At 38.8% G+C, this 20,985-nt stretch overlaps 1 protein-coding gene across 27 annotated transcripts in view; it reads left to right on the top strand.

Annotated features, from left to right (window-relative positions):
• The window catches only part of CELF1 (CUGBP Elav-like family member 1), a 59,539-nt gene extending 39,748 nt beyond the window's left edge, over positions 1-19,791 (top strand). For 11 of the 27 annotated variants that reach the window (XM_083840470.1, XM_083840467.1, XM_083840482.1 and 8 more), the window contains 4 exons: positions 5,161-5,274; positions 5,450-5,635; positions 6,886-7,029; positions 8,670-18,103. In XM_083840470.1, coding sequence (XP_083696596.1) covers positions 5,161-5,274; positions 5,450-5,635; positions 6,886-7,029; positions 8,670-8,797 — 572 coding nt within the window. In that variant the 3' untranslated portion in view covers positions 8,798-18,103. Of the gene's footprint in view, positions 1-5,160; positions 5,275-5,449; positions 5,636-6,885; positions 7,030-8,669; positions 18,104-19,661 lie in introns of those variants that run through there. The other 16 variants (XM_083840461.1, XM_083840462.1, XM_083840466.1 and 13 more) reach the window with 4 other exon arrangements.
• Positions 19,792-20,985: the final 1,194 nt, after the last annotated feature.

Here is a 20,985-nt window from a genome sequence, read left to right as displayed (position 1 = left end):
TTGTTTAGGGTAGATATCTTTGCCACCAGCAAAGTGTTTTTTTTTTTTTTTTTTACTTACTTACTGTATTCCTGGTCACGTTAATTTAGAGTAAAAAGGATTTTTGAGGGTATCGTGAAGCAGAAAGGTAGGTGACCTCTTCCCAGGAATTTTAATACAGTCTCATCACGTCCCTAGTTTCTCTGTGAATTCAGACAGGTATGTAGCAGATGTACCCTCTTCCTGCGGAGATGGAGAACATAAGATGCTTTAAGCAGGAAGTAATGCATTCTGTGCAGTAGGAAAGACCACTTCATGTTCCTCTGTCATTACTGAAAAGGATACTGCAACTGCCTCACAGAAGCAAAATACACAGTTCGCTAGAACATTTATTGGAAAGAGGTTGTCTGGAACTGATTTTATCAGTTGCACATCAAAAATCAGTATTTTGCTCTTCCATTCTATTTGTTTTTTTCTTTAGGTCATGTACATTATTCAGAGAGACTAGGATGTCTGAACAGTGTTCTTTTGCCACCTTATTGTTAAATGTGATTATCAAGTACAACAAATAAAAAAAATTAACTTTGCTTACATCAGACATGATAAACTTTTACCGCAAATGTGGGTCAGTATCCTACTCAATTATATTTCAATCCTGTTTTCAGTTATGTCTAAATCCTGACCTAGGAAGAGAGACCCTGTATTTTTAGGGCGTCAGTTTTCCAGCATGTATAGAGTGATGGGTAGGTTTGTTTCTTCATAAAAATTCAGATTGCTTATCTAGTTCTGAAATACAGTCTACAAAGTTGACAGCCTCACATGTAATTGTGAGACTCCAAAGGAGGTGCTTACGGGGGTGTTTTAGACTGCCCCAGGTAGCTTTTTGTATTACGTAGGAAGACCAAGGAACTAGATGAAGAGATGATAAGGAGATTATAAGGGAAAGCTGTTTAGAAAACCTTAGGTCACATGATCAGGAGTTAAGCTGTGGGTGCTTTGCGCAGTTTTCTACTTAGAGAAATTCCTGAGACAGAATTCAGCTGAGTCTTCTGTTGGTATACAGGCAGGTGGGTGTTTTTGTATTTTTTTTTTGTTTTTTTTTTAATATAAAAACTTAGTGGTCTGCAGTCCTTGAAGATGAAGTTTCAAAATAAAGTTTCAAAATTTATCTTGGGTACCAGCCATGGCCTATTCTAGAATTAAAACAAAACAAAACAAAAAAAAAAACCAAAAAAAACACAGAGTTGAGGCTGTAGAGGAGCTACATTTACAATCCATTACTACTGCTTCATTGTAGAGAAAGCATGGAAGTGAATGTAACTGAGAATTTCTCCCATATCTCTTCATGCAGTAGCAGAGCTGGAATTGCCAGGTTATAATTGGCTATGACTGATATTTAGAACCAAGCTTTCCTTGTTGGCTCTGTCATTTACTGACTGGAGCAAGTTTGTTCTATCTGTTGAGGTGGGCAAGGGGACTGGTAGGCAGGTTGTGAAGTTAGTGTCAGGCATACTAAAAAAGTTAGAGCCAGCATCTTCTTGGAAGTCTACAGTGGAAGGACAAGAACAGTGAACACAAAGTACAGCCAAGAAGAATCTGGCCGTAAAAGAAAAAAAAAACATGGTGAAAGTGATTAAGCACAAGAACCAGTTGCCCGTGTGGCTGTGGAATTTCCACCAGTTCAGAATTCAGTTGGAAAGGTCTTTGAAGAGGTTTACCTAATTGAGAGGTTAGACCAGGTTTGAGCAGACAGTTGGACTATATAATCCACAAAGGTCCCTTTTAAATGAAATTATGCTATAATTTGTGATTCTTTGGGACTGCTTTCCCTTCTGTGGATTTCGGCAGTCACACAGCACTCTGCAGGTGCCATTTCCTTCAGAGAGAGACGTATTAGGACTGGGTTCCCCTTTTGATCACACTGGTGGAGAGTTAGGGGTGGGGAACAGCAGTCCATTTTTAAGTCCATTTTTTGCATCAATAAATGCTTGTGTGTCGTCAGTTGAGTGATCGTGACGTGTCACTTGAATTAATGTCCTATACACATGTAGTAATTTACTCTTCACAGCCTGCTAATGTGAAGCAGTCAGTATTGTATTGCTCTTAAAACATAATTACAAGTATAATTTTAAAAACTAGAGATTGTCTTTGTTCAAAAGAAGTTCCAAAAACAAAATTTGGAGTATATATGGTCTATATGTAGTCAATGAGCAATCAAACTCTTAAACAGTTTCAGGGGCTTTTCATTAAAGCTATGAATATTCTTCACATTTTAAAACTATGTGAATTGAAAAGAAAGTCTCAATGTATATAGACAGCATTCAGTCTCATGATACTTCTCGTAATTACAAAGCATGGTGGCTTTTCACTCTGAATTAGCTATTATCTCTTAAAAAATCAAACAATTATAAATTGTCTTTTGATTAATATTTGTATGTGCATTCACATTGTATTCACATAGAATGTTGTTAAAACTCCACAGAATTCAGAGCATCCCTCTTGAACCATACCTAGACCCACTTTCACAAGATGGTTGATGTTCTTATCCTAGTTTTATCTTTGCCAGCTATTCTTTACTACCTGTTAAAAATTTCTGAAAACCCTTAGTTCCTTCAGTTAACAATCTTACAGTTAGCTTTTTTAGTTAAGCATAATTCAGTAGATTGATCCAAAAAAATATACTCAGCAGTAAGCAAGAAGGAAATAAACGACGACAACAAAATAGAGAAATAATGCTAGGAATAGGAATGGAGTAAAGCGCATATATAAACCTATATTGATTTTCCATTTCCATTGGTGTGGGCTGTTTTCAAATCTAAAATAATATATGAAAACTACAAAAACAGAAAAAGAGAGAGGTTGACTAGAACTGCAGAACTCCTTCCCTATTCAGTGCAACTAGGGAGCCTGAGAAATAGAAGAAACTTTTGTAGGAGTATGGTATGACAGAAGCCTACAAATATATTAGTGGTGTGATAAAGATGAATTGGGAGAGACTGGCCACTAGATCTTCCAAGACAAGAATTACAGGATATCAACTGAAGTTATGAGCTGACAGCTCAAAAATGAAAAGATGTATTTCTTTGCATAATGCATGCACTAAGTGGCAGAAGTCAGTGCCTCAGAATATAGTACAGTAAAAAAAAAAAAAAGTGTTCAAAATGCACTGCAATTAATGAGTGAAAATCATAACTTAAATACAAAGGTGCTGCCCTTGATTGAACAAGTCTTAGAGCCACAGATTGCTGGAACCTATGAGACCATACCTAAGAAGTATTGTTTTGTAATTGCCATGTATTTTTGCTCATCTATTATTTATATACCTTTTGTCATCACTAGAATGTGCTTTGCTGACTCAGTACAGCAATTGGTATATACATGTGATTAAAAAAAATAGAAGTATTAAATTTTCTTGGTGTTTTCAAGCCAAATTATCTCATATTAAAGGTTTTCTTGTTTTGCTTAAACAGATGTCTTTTAAGCTAACTAAACTAAAATAACTGTGTTCAGCTTTTTGCAGTGGTTTAAATGAATTGATTTAAAATCACAACCTTTTTGAAGTTGGGAAAGGATCCATTCTCTTTTACTTTGCTCTCTAGCCTTGGCTCTATTCTTTTTTTCCCATGCTGCTACTTGTTTTTTCCTTTTGAAATAGTGTTCTCATCTGTCAAATGAAGTGTCTGCTTGAATTATGGAGATTAGCAATGAAGTGCTGCAGAAACAAGTGATACTCTAAAATCAAGGCAGCTGTATCATTTCTGAATGTTGGCTTTTATTCAGCCAGCTGTTCTGTTTTTCTACCAACTTGAGAATTACTGTAACTTGTTCTCTGTATTTTTTTTTTTACAACATTTAATATGCTACTGACAGTAAGACAGGAAGTGTTGTCTTTTCTTTGGAGTTAGCATCTTGAAATATAGCTTGTCAATGTCTTATAGACATTGTCTTTCAATTTCTGACTTGTTAAGAGTTTGTCTAGAACTTTTCACAGAGTAGGCTTGTCCTTTCCTCTGTCAGTACAAAAAGTGAACTGTAATACAAAGTGCAGCCCCCTGGGTTCTCGTGCAGTTTTCATTGGGTACAAGAGCACGCTTTTGCTGTGGCTTGTTAGGTAAGTTTGCTGTATTCCATTTAAACAGTTACCACGTTCCACTCCAGAAGAGACATTGTGAAACATATATAAATTGATGTATACGTGGTGTGTGTAAATCTGCTTGAAAGATGCTAACAATTATTTTCAAAGTTTTAATGGATAAATACTGCATACTGAGAATTACAAAAAATGAGAAGGAAACTGAAAATGCTTGAATTTCGATTCTTTTGTTACCTACTTGATATAAGTCATAAGTTTTTATGTTTGACTTGGGAACTTTGACATAAGTTCTGTTACCCACGCAGATATAAATTCCTCTCAAAGGACTATGAGATGCTTTTACTGCACCAGTGTTCAGTTCTAACTCTACCTACTGCAGAATGTGGCAGGCCATGTAAGCCAGCAGTCTGCTAGGGACTGCATCTGTAGACTTCGCTTACTGAGGTAAAAATGGTTGAAGGTGTTAGTGATACAGTCAACAGAGGATTGGCTCTGTATTTTAGGTTTGCGTTCCAAATCTTTTTTTGGCCATAGCCCCAGCTGCTGCAGTAGGATTTTTTAATGGAAAATTATTTAATGTGTCAGAATAATCTGAGCATCTGCTGTTTCTGCTCTGGCAGTATGGGAAAACCATATGTTCAGTCTGACTGGAGTTTTCTTTAATGTTGCTAATATCTGTGTGTCAGGTCTTTTTCACCTTATGTGGTGTGTCAAGGTTTGATGTTAATATATAGCAATTCTTACTCATTTCAGGCAGTAATAAGCATTGCTGCTAGTTACTTTGACTGAGATACAAAGTTTAGCTGATGATCATATTTTGATTGAATGCCTTACACTTGATTAAATTATTACTGTCGCAAAAAGCGGATGTTGTTAGGAAGCAGAATATTTTCCAAAATATAGAAAGGGGTTACATACAAGTGGTGTGATCAATCAAGTTGTGTGGGCTTAGGGTGTCTTTACTGACAGTCTTCTCTTCTGCCTTAGTCTGTTGCATGTTAGCTTTTCTTGCAGAAATGATTTAATGAAGAAGTTGAGTTTTCAGAACCAAAAGGTATTGTTTGGGATTAATTATCTTATTTTAATAGCAGGTTCCTCACCTAGCTCCAGTAGCAGCTCCTCTGTTAATCCCATGGCTTCTCTTGGAGCACTGCAGACACTGGCAGGGGCTACAGCAGGCCTGAATGTTAGCTCTCTAGCAGGTAAGCTGTGTGTTGTGGTGGGCTGGGGGAATAGCTGATTATCATTCCTCAAGTTGTGCTAGTTCTGTTTTTTCCTGTTCCTTTTCTTTTTATAGTAGTGTAGAGTATTGAAAGATAATTGTTCTGACTTGATGGCACTACTTAGTCATCTTTACTTCCTCTTTCTTCTATACAGGAATGGCAGCCTTAAATGGAGGACTTGGCAGCGGTGGTCTCTCAAATGGGACAGGCAGCACAATGGAAGCCCTCACACAGGCTTATTCTGGAATCCAGCAATATGCTGCTGCTGCGTTGCCCACGCTCTATAACCAGAGTCTCTTAACACAACAAAGTATTGGTGCAGCAGGAAGTCAAAAAGAAGGTAGGCAGAAAGTTGTACAACTCGAGAAGACTTTTCAAAAGGGCAAGACCAACCCTTGCAGCTGCCATCATAGAATCATAGAATGGCTTAGGTTGGAAGGAACCTCAAAGATCATCTAATTCCAACTGTGGGCAGGGATGCCACCTGCTAGATCATGTTGCCCAGGGCCTCTCCCATCTTGGTCCTGAAACGCCTTCAGGGATGGGGCATCCAGTACTTCTCTGGGTAACCTGTTCCAGTGCCTCACCACCCTCTGAGTGAAGAATTTCCTCCTAATGTCTAATTAAATCTCCCCTCTCAGTTTAAAACCATTCTTTCCCCCTTGTCCTGTCATTGTCTATCCAAGCAAAAAGTTGCTTTCCGTCTCAATACTTTAATACTTAAAGCACCCTATAAGTATTGAAAAGCTGCAATGAAGTCTCCCCGGTGACTTACCCTATGTGCAGAGTTTTAATTTCATGGCATTGCTTAGAATAATAGTTATTGGGGAAAAAAACGAAGGAAAACCTGTGAGGTCCCTCTAAGGACTGTCCAAAGTAGTTTTTATACAGGCAGTGTTTAGTATTTAGTAGTATTTAACTAGTCTTAAATGCTTAGTAATAGTACCCATCAGTTTTCTTGGGGAAGGGTGTGGGTCCTCAGCCTGACAAATCCTATTCTCAGAGAATCAGTTGTTTTGTTTTTTTTTAATTTTTTTTTAATTTATTTTCTTGGTATTTCTAAATGTGAACTCCATTGTCTTTGTTCTTCATCTCTTCCCTGAGATCCTTATTGCTGATCTCTTAACTCTTCAATTTCTGAATCAATTTAACACGTAGTGTAAAATAAAGAAGAATATATGAGTAAATTTTCAGCAGAATGTCGGATGATGATTAGAAAAGAATGTGAGATAACTTATAATCTGATTACTTTGTTTCTGTTGATCTACGTAGTTCCTTTTGGCAACAAAATAAGTTCAAGTTTATTGTTCAGCTTTTGTTACAACTAGGATCTGTGAACCAGTTTTCGTACGATGTGGAAATTACGAGCAAAAATGGTGGAGAAAGAGCTAGAATTACATGAATGATCAATCCCAGCAAAGGATCAGGTTGATTTATTCTGGAATCAAGTACTCTGTAGAAGTGCATACAGCAATGTCATTGTATTCTCTAGATGATTTGGCTTGAATGGCTCTTTTACTTTTTTTTTGTGAAGTAGGCCTATGTTATCTATTCTTTTTCTGAGTTTATATTCCTACTTGTTGTTTAAAGGTCCAGAGGGAGCCAATCTGTTTATCTACCATCTCCCCCAGGAGTTTGGGGATCAGGATCTGCTTCAGATGTTCATGCCATTTGGAAATGTCGTCTCTGCCAAGGTTTTCATTGATAAGCAGACCAATCTAAGCAAGTGTTTTGGTACGTTGGGTCTATCTGTAGAGGAGTGGCTTCTTTCTAGTAATCTTTTCTAGTATATTGTACAGTCTAGCTTTTAAGTAAAGAAATAAATCTTTTTCCGTATCCCTAAAATTAAATAAATCTGAACTCTTCCAGTCATGAACTGGATTTTCCTGATTTTCTTCGCAACTTTTCTCATTTTATAATTTCATGCTATTACGCCTTAAAATATATCATTAGGGCCCTAGATAATTCACCATTGTGTAATCATGGTACAGCTCCTTTTCTCCCTCCTTTCTCTTTTCAAGAACTGTTTATGTTGCTATGTATGTTACTACATAATCATTACGAATTATTTCTATTTATATGAAGGCTACCATACATTATGGGAGCACTGAACTTTCATGCTCTGTAAATGTTTTGAAGGCATTTTTAAAGCTTCCTCCTAATACTTGAAACCTTTGTAACTGAAGAACCATTTCAGCTGTTATGTACTACCTAACTTTGGTTGCATTCCTTATCCTAATTTTGTTCTAATTATTGTGTGTTCAGATTGGAGATGCATCATGGCAAGAAATTTAAACAAAAAATATAGATCAACATGTCATGCTATTTTTATTATCCAAATAGATTATTTTCAGTGAACTGCTAAAGTCTGTGTTGTGAGCAAAGGACGTATTCTTCTTTAGCTTGTGTAGCAGAAGACTGTGCATGTGGACTGCACAACTCAATGGTTTCATTTTTCACCACTTTGAAAACAACAGAGAGAGAGCAATTGTAGCATTTTTGTAGTGCTGTAAGCTCTCCTGACTGTGAAAAGGAGAGATGAGTCTTCATGGTTTCCATAGTATCGTGCCTTCATAATACCATGTGGTTTTTTAGTATTTCGATGGTCTAAAAGATGTGGACAAGCTTTTGCCTTGTGAAAACAAAACAAAGAAGACAGCAAAAAATATGCTGAGCATCAGGCTGTAACACCTGCATATGGAATGATCTCTCCAGACAGTGATACCAACCATTGACTAGAGTTATTTAAAGTAGTAGGTTTCTTCAAAAACCTTGGGAACTTAATTTTGGGGATACTGTTCTCCTGGAATGATACGCAACTTTTCATAAGACAAAAACTTAATCTTTGGTACAAGTACCATGCTGCCTTAACAGCTACTTCACTCCAAACAAACCTACGCTTATAATGCCAAGATCATAGAATCATTTAGGTTGGAAAAGATCCTTAAGATCAAGTCCAGCCATGGCCTTAATACTACCAAGTCCACCACTAAACCATGTCCCTTAAGTTCCGCTTGCATGTGACAGTGCTTTCAGTCTTGTATCTTTACTGAACTTTCGTATATAGATTAACATTTTCCAGGTTTGGTTTTCTCACAGCTGTAAGATATTACAGGACAAACATCAGCACTCTTTTTTCCTGTTGGAAGACAAAAAGTATTATTTCAATTTCCTGAGTTGTGTTTATCTTTTGATCGAAGTTCCATACATCAGAAAACAAAGCTTTGTCTGAGAGCCCTTAGAGTATTCATAAAAACTTCTTACTAAACAGTTGTGAGCTCTTGTAAATTGCATTTCATGCAAGCTTCTCATACCTTGCAAGTAGCTGTTCTACAGCTTTGGCATGCTATAATAATGTATTTCCTTTTCTTCAGGTTTTGTAAGTTACGACAATCCTGTCTCTGCACAGGCTGCCATTCAGTCAATGAACGGCTTTCAGATTGGCATGAAGCGTCTGAAAGTACAGCTCAAGCGCTCTAAGAATGACAGCAAGCCATACTGAGCGCCCCTCCCCTCCGGGACTGGAGTGAGAAGGATCTTCTGGTAAGTTGGAGAAGAGCGCACTTAGTGATTCGAAGCCCTAAGGCTGTGTTTTTACAGTCCTGGAAGCTGATCCATGCCGTTCTATCTGGCACATCTTCCCCTGAAGACTCGGCTGCAGCCTCTGCTGAGAATCCTGCTTCGAATGGAGGACAAGTTTGTGCTTTTGTTTCCAGTGTTTTACTTTGGAGTTTAGGTGCCATATCGCTGAGGTTTTTTTTTTTGTTTTTTTTTCCTTATTTGAAGTTTGCTGTGTTTGTAACCAGTGTGTGTTGAGAAGGACCAATGCCAGCTCCTTGGGGGTCGGGAGGTAAGGTTAAAGGGAGCCGTGGAAACTGACACCGCACTGCCTTGGGGTAGAGAGGAGAAGGGGAAGCAGAACTGACACCACACTGCCATAGGGAGAGGAGAGGGGAAAGCAGAAATAACACTGAACAGCTGACGGAAACAAAGATGGGGAAGGAGAACTTAGTCCATCCAAGTTTGGGTGAGCAAAGAACCAACTCCAAATAGCCTCTGTCATGCCACACCCACTCTTTTATGCTTCCTTAACTGTATGCCATGGTGGGGAATTAATAAATCATCTCTAAAGCAGGAGACAGGTTGGAAGGGTGAACACATTAATAAGCCAAAGGAAAACTGCAGTGTTTTTTGTTTGTTTTGTTGTATATAAAGTAGTGTGTATGTAGCACTGTGAATGTACACAGCACTTTATAAAATTATTAGTTAATGTCTCTGCCCAGAAAACTTCACTATTTACAGTTGAATACTAATGAGATGCAGTGAATTTCTCCATATTTAAGAAAACTTATCCTTTATAATTAGCTAAGTTTAGAGCGACATAGGTTAGAGAGTCTAGATAAATACATCTGGGGCTGGAAACAGGAAACTTTTAATCCCTGATAACCTGCAGATTTTTTTGCCATTTTTTTTCCTAACAGTTCATTGCATTCTCCATTTCTGTGGAGTAATGTCCTTTTTGCAGAATATTACTTGGAATTCATTCTGATAAGCGTAATACGTGCTGTTTGTTTCTCTATTAAAATGACTGTTAAATTGAGATACAAAGCCCGGAGTGTTACCCTGAAACAACTCTTGAGGCTCCTGCTTCATACGTGTTCTTACAGGATTTGCTTTCTCAGTCTTTCTGTTGCAAAGATAATTGCCTATTTAAAAGAAAAAGCAACTAATTTGTGCAGTGAATTAGTCTAGTAATTAGGTATTTCTTTATACTGCAGTTTTCCTTTAAGGTGGTGTGTACCAGTGCTAAACAGGGCTAATACCCAGGCTGTGGAACCAGAGCAGAGCATTGAGACATTGTCTTATTCTGCATTTTGGTACTGTTATCTTTTATACTGAAGGAAAATTGAACACAACCCTTCAATTAACACACTTTTTTTTTGCACACTTCTGAAATTCTTAGTGCATTGCTAAGGGCCTTATACACTGGTTTTAGGGGACTCAGAGGACTTTTGACACTCTGGCCTGAGTTGTTTTAAGAAATCAGTAGAGTCCCATGTTATAACCATTAAAATCCACCTCTGTCACAAGAGGAAGTTTACAATTTCTGTGTGTCTAACAGAATTTCAATTTACCTCATATTTTCTCCTCTTCCTTGTTTCCTTTGTATTCCCAGTTGTTGATGCTGTTTCCCAGGGCATAAGCTAACAAACACTGCTGTCTGGGAGCCAGCTGCTAAATAATGTGTGTGGAGTCAGACATAGGGTTTGGATTGTCTGTTCTGCTCCAGCAGGAGGAGCACTAAACCCATCAAACCTGACTGAGATCATGTTCAGAATCTGTGCACCCACGCGTGGTCGTCTGTTGGGAATGTCATGCATTCCCAGGGATCTCAAACCTCAGAAGTAGAAGGCCTGACCCATAGCATCCAAGAAGAGCCCTTTCCATTGTTAAATTGAAAATCAAACAGTTGATACCTGTCCATATTGATGGCAGACAGGTAAATCTGTCAGTATTAACACAGATCATTTTGTGGTGGCAAAGGTTCAAAGGCCAGATTGCCAAATTTCCCAGTTATGCTGGCATGTGGTACCCTTCAATGTTAATTATTTGGATCTCTCTAGAAACGTAAACACTTACGTGAACCATGTACACTTGAATTCTGCACGACGGGAAAGATGTGTCCTGGTTTTCTGAGAAGAGTGTTGGAGTGTGAAGGCCTCCAGGGTGATAATGGGATTTTTTATAAATAATATACTTTTCAAAAAAAAAGAAAAAAAAATAGAAAAAAATAGTTGGGAGCAGCTGCTCCAGGTGCAACCTGCTGTAACCAAGAATGTTGTTTCTATTTTTATAGAAGTTTTATACCGCTCCAGGGTGGAGAATATTTATTACCTAAATTATTTCACTGGAAAAAAAAAAGGCCAGGGTTTTGTAGAATCCTGAATGTGATTGTTTTACACACATAATGATGTGCATGATTGAAACTACTGATTTTCAGTGGCCTGTTTGCAGCCCAACAACTGCCAAATGGGGAAGATGAACGCTGTGAACCAGTGGAGGAGAGCACTGTGCTCTGGGGTCTCTACAGTCACTCTTACCTTCTTTGCGCCCTACCCCACTGTGCTGAGAACTTTTTCCTGTTTTTCTTTTAACCTGATGCTCTGACCTCTTTAGTAGTCATTTCAGTTGTCCAAAATTAGACATTTTAGCTTCTGCATCCTATAGCGTGTCCTCAGTACTGTGACTTACAGATCAAGCTTGGCATTGTTGCAAATCGGTGCAACTCCTGTTGACTTCAGGAGATTCACCAGTTGACGATGTGGCTTAGTTTGGTCAGTGACTCCTCCCAGACATAACCACCTTAGACACCTAACTTGGGCTAGCTCTTGTGCCTTACTGGCGTAACTGTATTATAAGTATTGCCAAAAAGAAAAGAAACAAAATATCTATGCAGCTTAAATTCTAAAAGATGTGATCCTCAGATGGTTTGAATCAGTGCAGTTCTGCTTTCTTCAGTAGAGCTGCATCAATTTTCACCAGCTGAAGATGTTGCCCTTTTTCTGTATTTGTTTGAGATTTCCCTTTTTTTGGTGTATCAATGTATATGTTGCCAAAGTTAATAAATGTATCAAGTTTGTGATTTGGGCAGATTTTTTCTGTTAACAACTGATCAGATAAAGTCAACATTCCTGTGTCTGTTTGGTGGCTGCTGCTGACTATAGAGATTTATGTTCCTCTTGGCTTCCAGTTTTCTTTCTCATTGATTGTCAGGAAAGTCTAGGATTTGGGGGGGCTTGAGGATTCATTTTATTTTTTTTCCTATTTTTAATTCCTTCATGCTCTTATTCAAGCACAAAGCAAATCAGTCAGCTCTTGGGACCTCATGGGGTAAACTGCCCAAAACAAATGAGTTGGTTCTGATGAGCAGCTGGTGTAAAAGAATCTACCAAAATTCTTTGAGTAATGCTTAGAAATAATCCTGATGAGGAAATTGCCTGCAGAACAACAATGTAATAATAACTTTAAAAGTGTGCTAGTATAGGTTAGGAACCATGAGACTGGAAGGAATGTTATAAAGGAACAAGAAACGGAAGTAGCAAAACCATTTGAGGCAAACTTGACTCTCCCCTCAGTATTTTAATATTGGAAATTATAATCAGATAGGTTTCTGTATTATAATCTGTTCTTGTGCCAAATGCTTTATTTCCTGGATTGTACAAAAGGAGTTGGGTGAGTTCAAATAAATTGCAGAGGGATTGGCTTAACTAGCCCCCTGGGCAAAACATTCTGTAAACTCAAACCAAAGAATCTGAATTTGCTACAACAAAAGCTAGTAAGATGTCTGATAAAATAGAATTACGTGTTATGTGTGTGACAAGGAAGTACTTAAGTATTTTCTAGAAGCAAGATGGAAATGCTGGTATATTTCATAGATTTGTCTCAGAAGACCTTTGATTTTACTAGATATACCGTAATAAGATGAAAGTATTATGAACAATTGAAATCTTAGTCTAATGTCGCTTAGTATCCATCTGGTACTATAGCAAACGAACTCATAGATTCTTCAGCCCCCTAGATAATCAACAGTCCAAAATTAGATATCTCCCTCTAACTTTTTTTCCCACTCAATTGTACAAAACTTGCATTTCTAGAAAATGCCTTTGATACATAGTCATAAAATTTAAAGCCTAAGCAGAATGAGAATTAGAATTTCTCAGAAGTATGAGATGTTGATGAATTTATTCTTGTATTTTAGTGATGAAAGAGTTTACTAGCTGTGGGCTCTATTATCTGGAAAACAGATGCCTCAAAAATTCCTAGCAACACAGAATTCTACAAGGAAGAAGCTTTACACCTAAATAAGAAGTTAGGAGTGATAGGTTCTTCTTGTATCATACAATTAACTAAAATGTTTCTTGTTAATAGTTGAAATTTAGGGAAGGACAGCCAAGCAAAATCCATCTAATTATAGAACTGTTCTAGCTGTTTCATTTGGAAACACCTAAAAGCAACTTGAATAAAGCAAATTGCAGTTGAAGGGTGCAGCTATGAACAAGTAAAATGCTTTGAGAGCTGCTTGTTGCAAACACTTAAACGTAAGGATACATCCCTGAGCAGACTTACCACGAAGTATAACATACAGAATGCTGAGTAGTTGCATTACATTATCACAATTGTGAGAATAAAACAAGGACAAAATTAAATAACTTTCCCTAAGTCATTCAGTTCTCATTCAGCTTCTCATGGCTCTGCTGTTGTAGGCCAGTCCTTCCTAATAGCGTCAGTGAATCTTAGACTTTCCCCTCAAAACTGCTGAGTGAAATACTTAATCTATCCAAAAAGCCTAAATAAATTGCGCACACAATTCCTATGGTGCATGCTAGATGTCACTTGATTTCATGCCTTTTATTTGTTCTCATGCTTCAGAGTTCATGATGCATTTGCCTTTGTGGTTTAGGACTGAAACCTCACAGCTGTCTGCAAATTATCTAGAGTATTTCTAGAACTACAGAAATAACTGCAAGAGCTGCATTGTACTCTGCTGTGGTTGGTTTAAACTCCATACCAAGTCCTTTCTCTAAATTGGAAAGTACAAAGAGAAATTTTATTTTAGCATTTCTGGTAAGTTTTGCAGATTTAGTGGGTGACATGCTACTTTTTGCTCTGGCACTAGAATGCAATGCTTTATATTTTCAATCATGCTATAAATGCTATATGAAAGTCTCATCTTGCATTAGTCTGCAACCTGTAGCTTTGAGGGGTGCTGAAAATATAAGGCAGCAAACAAGAGAGAAAGTGGAGTTCCAGGGACGGGGGTGAAGAAAAACCTTTTCTCTCCCCTGCCTCCCCCATTCTTCCCAAAATGTTTCTTCTGTTTTGCAGTTCAGAGGCTGAGGGGAGGAAACAAAGTTGTATCACATAATATAAGAATTAATGTATTTATAAACTTTGTGAAAGCTTCAGGAAACGCATTTTTCTACTCATCAAACTGGCAACAGTGACTGTAGAGCTTCTCAGAGCCCAGAATCCCCTCCTCACAAAGTCAGGGAGCTGGAGGCTGTATATAAAGGTTGGGAGAGGAAAATCCCTGTGCAGGTCTAATGATATGAAAAGTGCTCAGCTAGGACAAGTCTTAACTTGCAGTCAAGTCTTAAGGAATTCTTTTCTAATATGTAGGGTTTTTGGTTCCACTTATGTCTTGTATAATCTTTTTTTCCCCCTGTTCCAAACCACCTAACCCCAGTTTCATGGGCTCCTAGGGAATGAGAAGGGACTGTAGCTGAAGGAAAGAACGTGGATTTCCTGGGCTACCACTGCCTAAGAACTTCCCATGTTAGGATGCTGGAAAAGTCTCAGCTGTCAAACCACCTGTGAATCCCTTGTGTCCTGTCTTGTCTCTCACAGTCTCAATCTCTGTGGGCAAACGTGAGCCCTGGAGCCATATTTTTGGAGTCAGTCTCCTGGGGAGAGTGCTTGCTCTGTTCTTCTCTTAAACAGAGCTAATAGAGACACTGGGCACGGGACAAGGTGAATGCATGCTAGTCAACATGTCACTTGGCTGTGGAGTGCTCCACAGACTGGATGTTGAGGGAAATCGAGGTCTCTGCTTCCATTTAGTTTCTGGCAGTTTGATGTTTACTTGGTGTCCTTCATGTACTTTGACTTTTACTTGTCCATCGTTGGCATGTGCTGCCCTTCCCTGTCAACTCCCTTCCCCAGGAGGTCTCATTGTACAGTGCCCATTCTTGTTCTCTCTCTCCTCGTTTGGATGTACTGCTCTGTGTAACTCAGTGGGTCTCCCTCTTTCTGGTTTGTTTTTTTTCTAGATTCCTGCCGTTTGTTCATCGTTGTGCCTAAAGCATGTCGATGTGGCGTTCAAGTACATCGTCCAAATCCTTGTCTCTTCAGCTTCTCTGATGCTTGAACTCTCACCTTTGACCTTGTGTTGACTTTTGATGCTGATGTGTATTTTTATTATGTTTGTTTCTTTCTTTGTTTTTTTTTTTTTGTGCTGCCAAATTGGTTTTGCTAGAAAGACTGCTGAAGGGGGAATATTTAAACTTGCATTTGAATATAAAAGAATTTCTATTTTTCTAGACCTTCGTAAGATAACCACTTGATTTTGTGAATCTGATTCTTTGTAATTGTCTTCAGAGCAGCCTTGCTAGCATACCTTGTGGAGTATTTGTATTTCTGTGAACATACAGCCAATCACTTTCTAGGCTTAGTTTTTTCTGTGTGCTTAGTTTTAAAAACACAGTTTTGAAGAAAAAGTCAATTATGTGGTGTGACTCAATCTTTCAGGAGACTTCCTAGTCACATTTTGCTGATCTGGTTTCTGTGCTTGAGGAGACAGCATGTGTTTTTATGAGTTCAAACTTGTGACTTGAGTGGCATCAGCAGAAAACACTTGAAATACATTTTCTTCTGATTGTAGCTACATTTTTGCCCTGGCATTTACTGATTTTTTTTTTTAATTTTATTTTTCCCCCGCTTCCCTGTGTGATTATCAGTCTGCAGTGAAAATTTGATCAAAGTTGATGTTGTATTTTGTTAAGCCCCAGCATGCTTGTTTTTTTCGTAACTACAATCTCCTCAGCAAAATGTGATGTTTTCGTTTTATTCTTTCAAACTGAGATAGTGCCCAGAAATGTTTTGCATGTTTCCTGCTGTTTTCTTCACACCCTCGTATATATCACCTTCACCTCTCTGTTTTCTATAGTTTGTGCAAAAACTGAGCAATTTAATGGGTTTCAAAGGTATCCTTTTAAATTGGTGTTTTTGGTATGGCAAATATCTGATCAGAAGCCACCTGAGGGCATCTACCTGTGCACTTAGACTGTCTGCCTGACAGAGCACCTGGACCTTGTTTCATCTCCAGTGCTGTCACAGATTCCTGAGGGCTTGGTTGAATTGTTCCTGTAGTAGGAGTTTTGGTGGAAGGGGACAGCTGGGAAGCAGGAAGGTGGAGGAACTTCACAGTATTTCTGTTTCTAAAGCTCTCTGAAGCTAGGGCTCCTTTGAAACACTCTTTACTAGCATTTTGTATAAATCAGGGCACATTTTTGTGAAGTCCAGCCCCAGCTTAATACCATCAATCAGACCTTGGTGGCAGGATCCTGGAAGGATCTAGGGTAGCTCTTGAAATAAAGCGTTTGAAATCTTCTAGAGAAAGCATTTTTAAACCTGGTCATACAACTGCTGGCTCTTTTCCCAAGTGACAAGCACAATACAACAGCCTCTGAAGCTGTTACCTGAACAGGGTACCATCCCCAGCTCTCTTCTCAAGGGCCTTAGCTGGGGAATCTCTACGGAGATTTTTTAGTTTTTGTTTAGTTTTTAATTGGGTAATGAGCTAAGCAGTTTTTTCTAGCTTGCAGGATGAAAGAGAACAGGTTACTGCATTTTGTGTGGCAGGCTTCCCCCTACCCTACATACGATCTGCACAGGTAGAAACTGGGACGTAGCTTCTAGATGAAGGCACCTGAAGAGTGTGTGCTGTGATGAAGTTTCAGTCGGAAGGCAAAGTGAGCTAGTTTAGGCATCTTAACAGTATAAAATAATGTGAAGTGAAATCCCAGGAGAAAGGGGTTTGCTGAGAAAATGAATTATGTTTGATTGTATAGAAATCTTACTTTTGTCCAGTGTTTGGGATAATGAAGATGCGAAAGGATTTCTCCTCCTACCCTACTCCTGAGTTGGGTGAGGATACTCTATATTCTCAATAGATACTGGTTAGATTTGTGTAGAAAGTCCTTAATCTGCTTGAGACAGAACAATTTTTGGATATGGTACATATACCTGGGAGTGAAGTGTGAGGCTGGGTGAGAAAAGGATAGAGGCTTGTTTATTTTGGAGGTAGGGTTGTGGGCTGGCTGCTGTCATTCCCACAGTCTGATTGCACAGGGCTGGGTGTCACTGGGGGGCACTGATACCCTGCAGTGTATTGAGTAACTGCCAATACATTTCTGTACGTGCGCATTTGGTTCCATAAGGAACTCTGGGGAAACCTGTGGAAAAATATCCGAAGAAAACCAAAATGCCAAACGTTGGATGTTTCTTTCCTTTCTTATTTCCTTTTCTTCCTTTGGTTGTTTTAATTGTTCTGTGGTGGTTTTAATGGATTTGAGACAGTGGAGCAGCAGCTGCCTTTCTGATTTTTGGCTGCTTTTTGTGAATAATTTAAAAAGAAAATTTACATTTTGGAGACAAACCTGTGGGCTTTTTTATTGGTACAAACATTGTATTTAACACTAGGGGTTTTGTACAGTTTTTTGCCTTTTCTACTAGAAAACAATGTAAAGTGATTCACAATGTGATGAGAAAACAAATTGCCACTATGACCAAATGTAGAGTCTGTTCTGCAGTAACGGAATTTAATCAACTCGAAGTTGTGGTTCAGTCGTAGAAATGCTTTTCTTTACCTTGTTTGAGCTGTTCCTTTTTTCTTGTTTTGATTTGCAAAACAAAATGTCTTTTTGTGTGAAATTGTGTTGTACTCTGTAGAGAATTACGGATTTTACTTTAATGGTTTCAAAAGTAGAGGAGCACATGTTGCTTTTCTGATCTGATCGCAGAGTTTGTGTAGTGGATTTAAAATGAAAAGATTTGTTACAAGTTTGGAACGAGCGAGTATGTGTTAAAGGAATTTTCTTCCTTTTGTGTGTGTGTTTTTTTTTCTTTTTGTCCCAAAGGGCAACTTAAAGCTGTTTTAATTGCACAGACACACCGACAACAAGTCATTTTGTATATGCCAAGTGTGGTACCTTCCTTTGTTTATTTGCTATTAAACTGTTTGAGAAGAGTCCTTGTGTGTTGTGTTTGTGTCTTGAACTTGAGGTTCTTTTTGGGTACAGGTGTGGGAAGCTGAAGAGAGATGAGAGAACTGTCTTCCAGTTTTGTAGCCGTGAGCTGCAAAAATTTTCATGATCCAATGTTACCTATTCTAGATGCACAAAATAGCCTTCCATGTAGATCAGCTACCTTGAGTATAAATGAAAAAGGTTTTGTTTGTGTAGCCTCAATTTGTATCATTTTCTAGTCAAGTCCTAAAAATCTTGGATAATGCAAACGTGATACACTGGGGAGTGGCCTGTAGATATATCTGCGGCCTCACAGAAGTGGTGCTGGGTAGCCATTTGCCTGTGCATGCAGTGTGCTTCATGATGTTTCAAGGGCTGATGAACTTCAGCATAACACCAAACTTGAGCTATATAAGAACAGCATGGGCGTGTGGTGGTAGGTGGGATTAGATAAGCACTCTTGGAGAAATCATCTCATACCTCTCCTACAAGCACCATACCTTCCACTCCCACTGCCTCCTTACTCCAAACAAGACCCAGCTTGCTGAGCCTATCTTGGTTCTGCAAGGTGAAGGTATCTGCAGTTCCCAGTGCTCGTGGTCCTGGAAATAATACACAGAGAAATCCAAAGTGATTGGAATTTTCATAAAACCTGTTGGGTTTTTTTTTTTTAACACCTCAGGACTTACTAGCTCAGGTTTTGTGATAAGCTCAAGTTAACCTGCTTTGCTCTTAGAACTAAGGTACATTAATTTTTTGACTTGTCTAAAGATAAATAATTGCTGTAGTCAGAGTATAATTCACTTAAAAACTTGACTGAGTTTGATGTTAATATTGCCCCTCTGAGAGGGAAAGTACCACATTGGCTATGACTCTGCCACATTTGTGAAAAATCCTACAATTCAATAATGCTTTTCCTTCTGGCTTCCATCTCAGACTGCAAGCACTTTCAGGTCAGCTATGTTCCTCTTCCGTGTCCTTTTTCTCTGTTATCTGGTAGACTCTGTTTCACCCCATTACTTCCTACATGATAATAAATCTGAGAGCACTTGCAAGCATCAGGATTCAGTGCTGCATTCCGTTCTCTGCAGTGCACCAATTGCGAAGCAAGGCGCTGAGCCACCTGTTGCATAGTGTGCTGGGATCACTCATTTTAATTTGCAGCTGTTGAGAAGGGGGTTGGAGAGATTTCAGTTCAGATATGTCTGAGGTGAAAGATGGAAACAAACAATTGAATTGGAGAAGTGGTTTGCTTAGCTGGGATGGAAGATTCCTGCTTGTGCAACGAAATTGGCTAGCGTCGTCTCACACCATCAGTTAGCAACTTTGTCCGTTATATCTTATGAAACTGAGACTAGATCCATCAATACTTAGATGTATTAAACTACAAATAAGAGCCAGTGTATTAATTTCTGAAAATCACTAGCATTTCACATGGGTTCTTAAGTTCATCAACATGAAAACACAAACCTGTAGATTAAGTCCTGATGTTGAATGTTTAGGCAAAATTGTTTTCCTCTCACATCCTCCTCCAGCTTTCACTACTTGTTTTAACTCCAGGCTCCAATCTTCCTGACTTTACCAGCCATGTTCTGCTGTCTTCATATGGCCAGGAGCCACAGGGGATACATTATGAAGAGCAGTGGGGAAGGAGACGAGCAGCTCAGTGTGGTCACTCTGAGGAAGTGACCGTGTGTATGACTATAGCTCCACAGCGTGACAGGTGAGATTCCCCGACTTAGCGTTTCCTTGCACCTCACAGGCTTACCTATTTGTAGTTCCCGAGGAAAACTGTTGATCGTTTAATGTAGAAGCTGTACTTGTATCACTTATAAACTAGACTAATCTTGAGCCACAGACTGACCACTGCTGTTAGTTTCTCAGTTAGTGTCTTGGTGATGCTACCCATTTATCCCTCCATACTTAGGCAGCCTCATTGGGCTCAAAGTGGTACATTCCATATCAGAGTATGTTTCTGTTTTTTGAAAGTGACCAGTTTGAGCTTGACAGTTCTAGCCCTTATTTTACTAGGTTAAATTTTCATCTTGGCAGACTAGTTGTGAGTGGATTCTTAAGAAACTAAGCAGCGTTTCAGAGGAGAATAGCATGCAACTCAAAAGCAAGGAAGTACAGTGCAATCAAGAAAACGCAGGACAGATCATCTACCTGCTAGAATGGCTTTGGCAGACTGCAAGGCATCTCCTTTCCACTTTGACCTTTCCTCATCGGATATAAGAGCAGCGTTATGGATGAAGTGAAGTGTTCCAAAGGCATCAGGATGAGTTAAGGTACAGACAGGCTACTTGTGGAAGGTAATTTTACAAAATGGTCTGCTCCAGCAAAGAATTGTGACTTCTTTTTTATTTCCCTCTTCTTGAGTCCTGCCTGGCTTCATTCTTTCATGCTGTCAACTGCAATGTCTCCTGTCTCTGGCCCTCTTAACTTCAGTTACTCCAAGTCCCGAAAACTGATGGCCTCATCGTTATCACTGCTTTCCATAGGGATCAACCTTCTGTATCATGTGTCCATCCTGCCACTCACCTCCAGATAGGCATATAAAAATCACTGCTGGAAAGAGGGTTTTTTATTTTCCAAATCAGACTTCTAATGAAGTCCTAAAATATATGGGGAATAGATATTCTGACAGTGCTGCTGAAGTGATCTTGGCACATGAGCCAGCTCTGTGTCAGCTTTATTTTCCTTCAGTCTTCTATAGGTTTTTCCATAGTTTCTACTTTCTAGAATTTGAGAGCACACAGTCTATGCTGAAGCTTCACCAAGCACATTACATCCCTGAAAAACAATGAAAAATTAAATAATGTGAATATCAAAAGTTCCCAGAAGAGAATCAGCCTGGTTGTAGCAAGAGTCCTCTACCATTTAA

Source organism: Anser anser, assembly GCF_964211835.1.
Source record: "Anser anser genome assembly, chromosome: 5".
Classification (NCBI taxonomy): domain Eukaryota; kingdom Metazoa; phylum Chordata; class Aves; order Anseriformes; family Anatidae; genus Anser; species Anser anser.
Note: the sequence above shows the minus strand (reverse complement) of the source record. Positions and strands in the feature narration are given on the sequence as shown.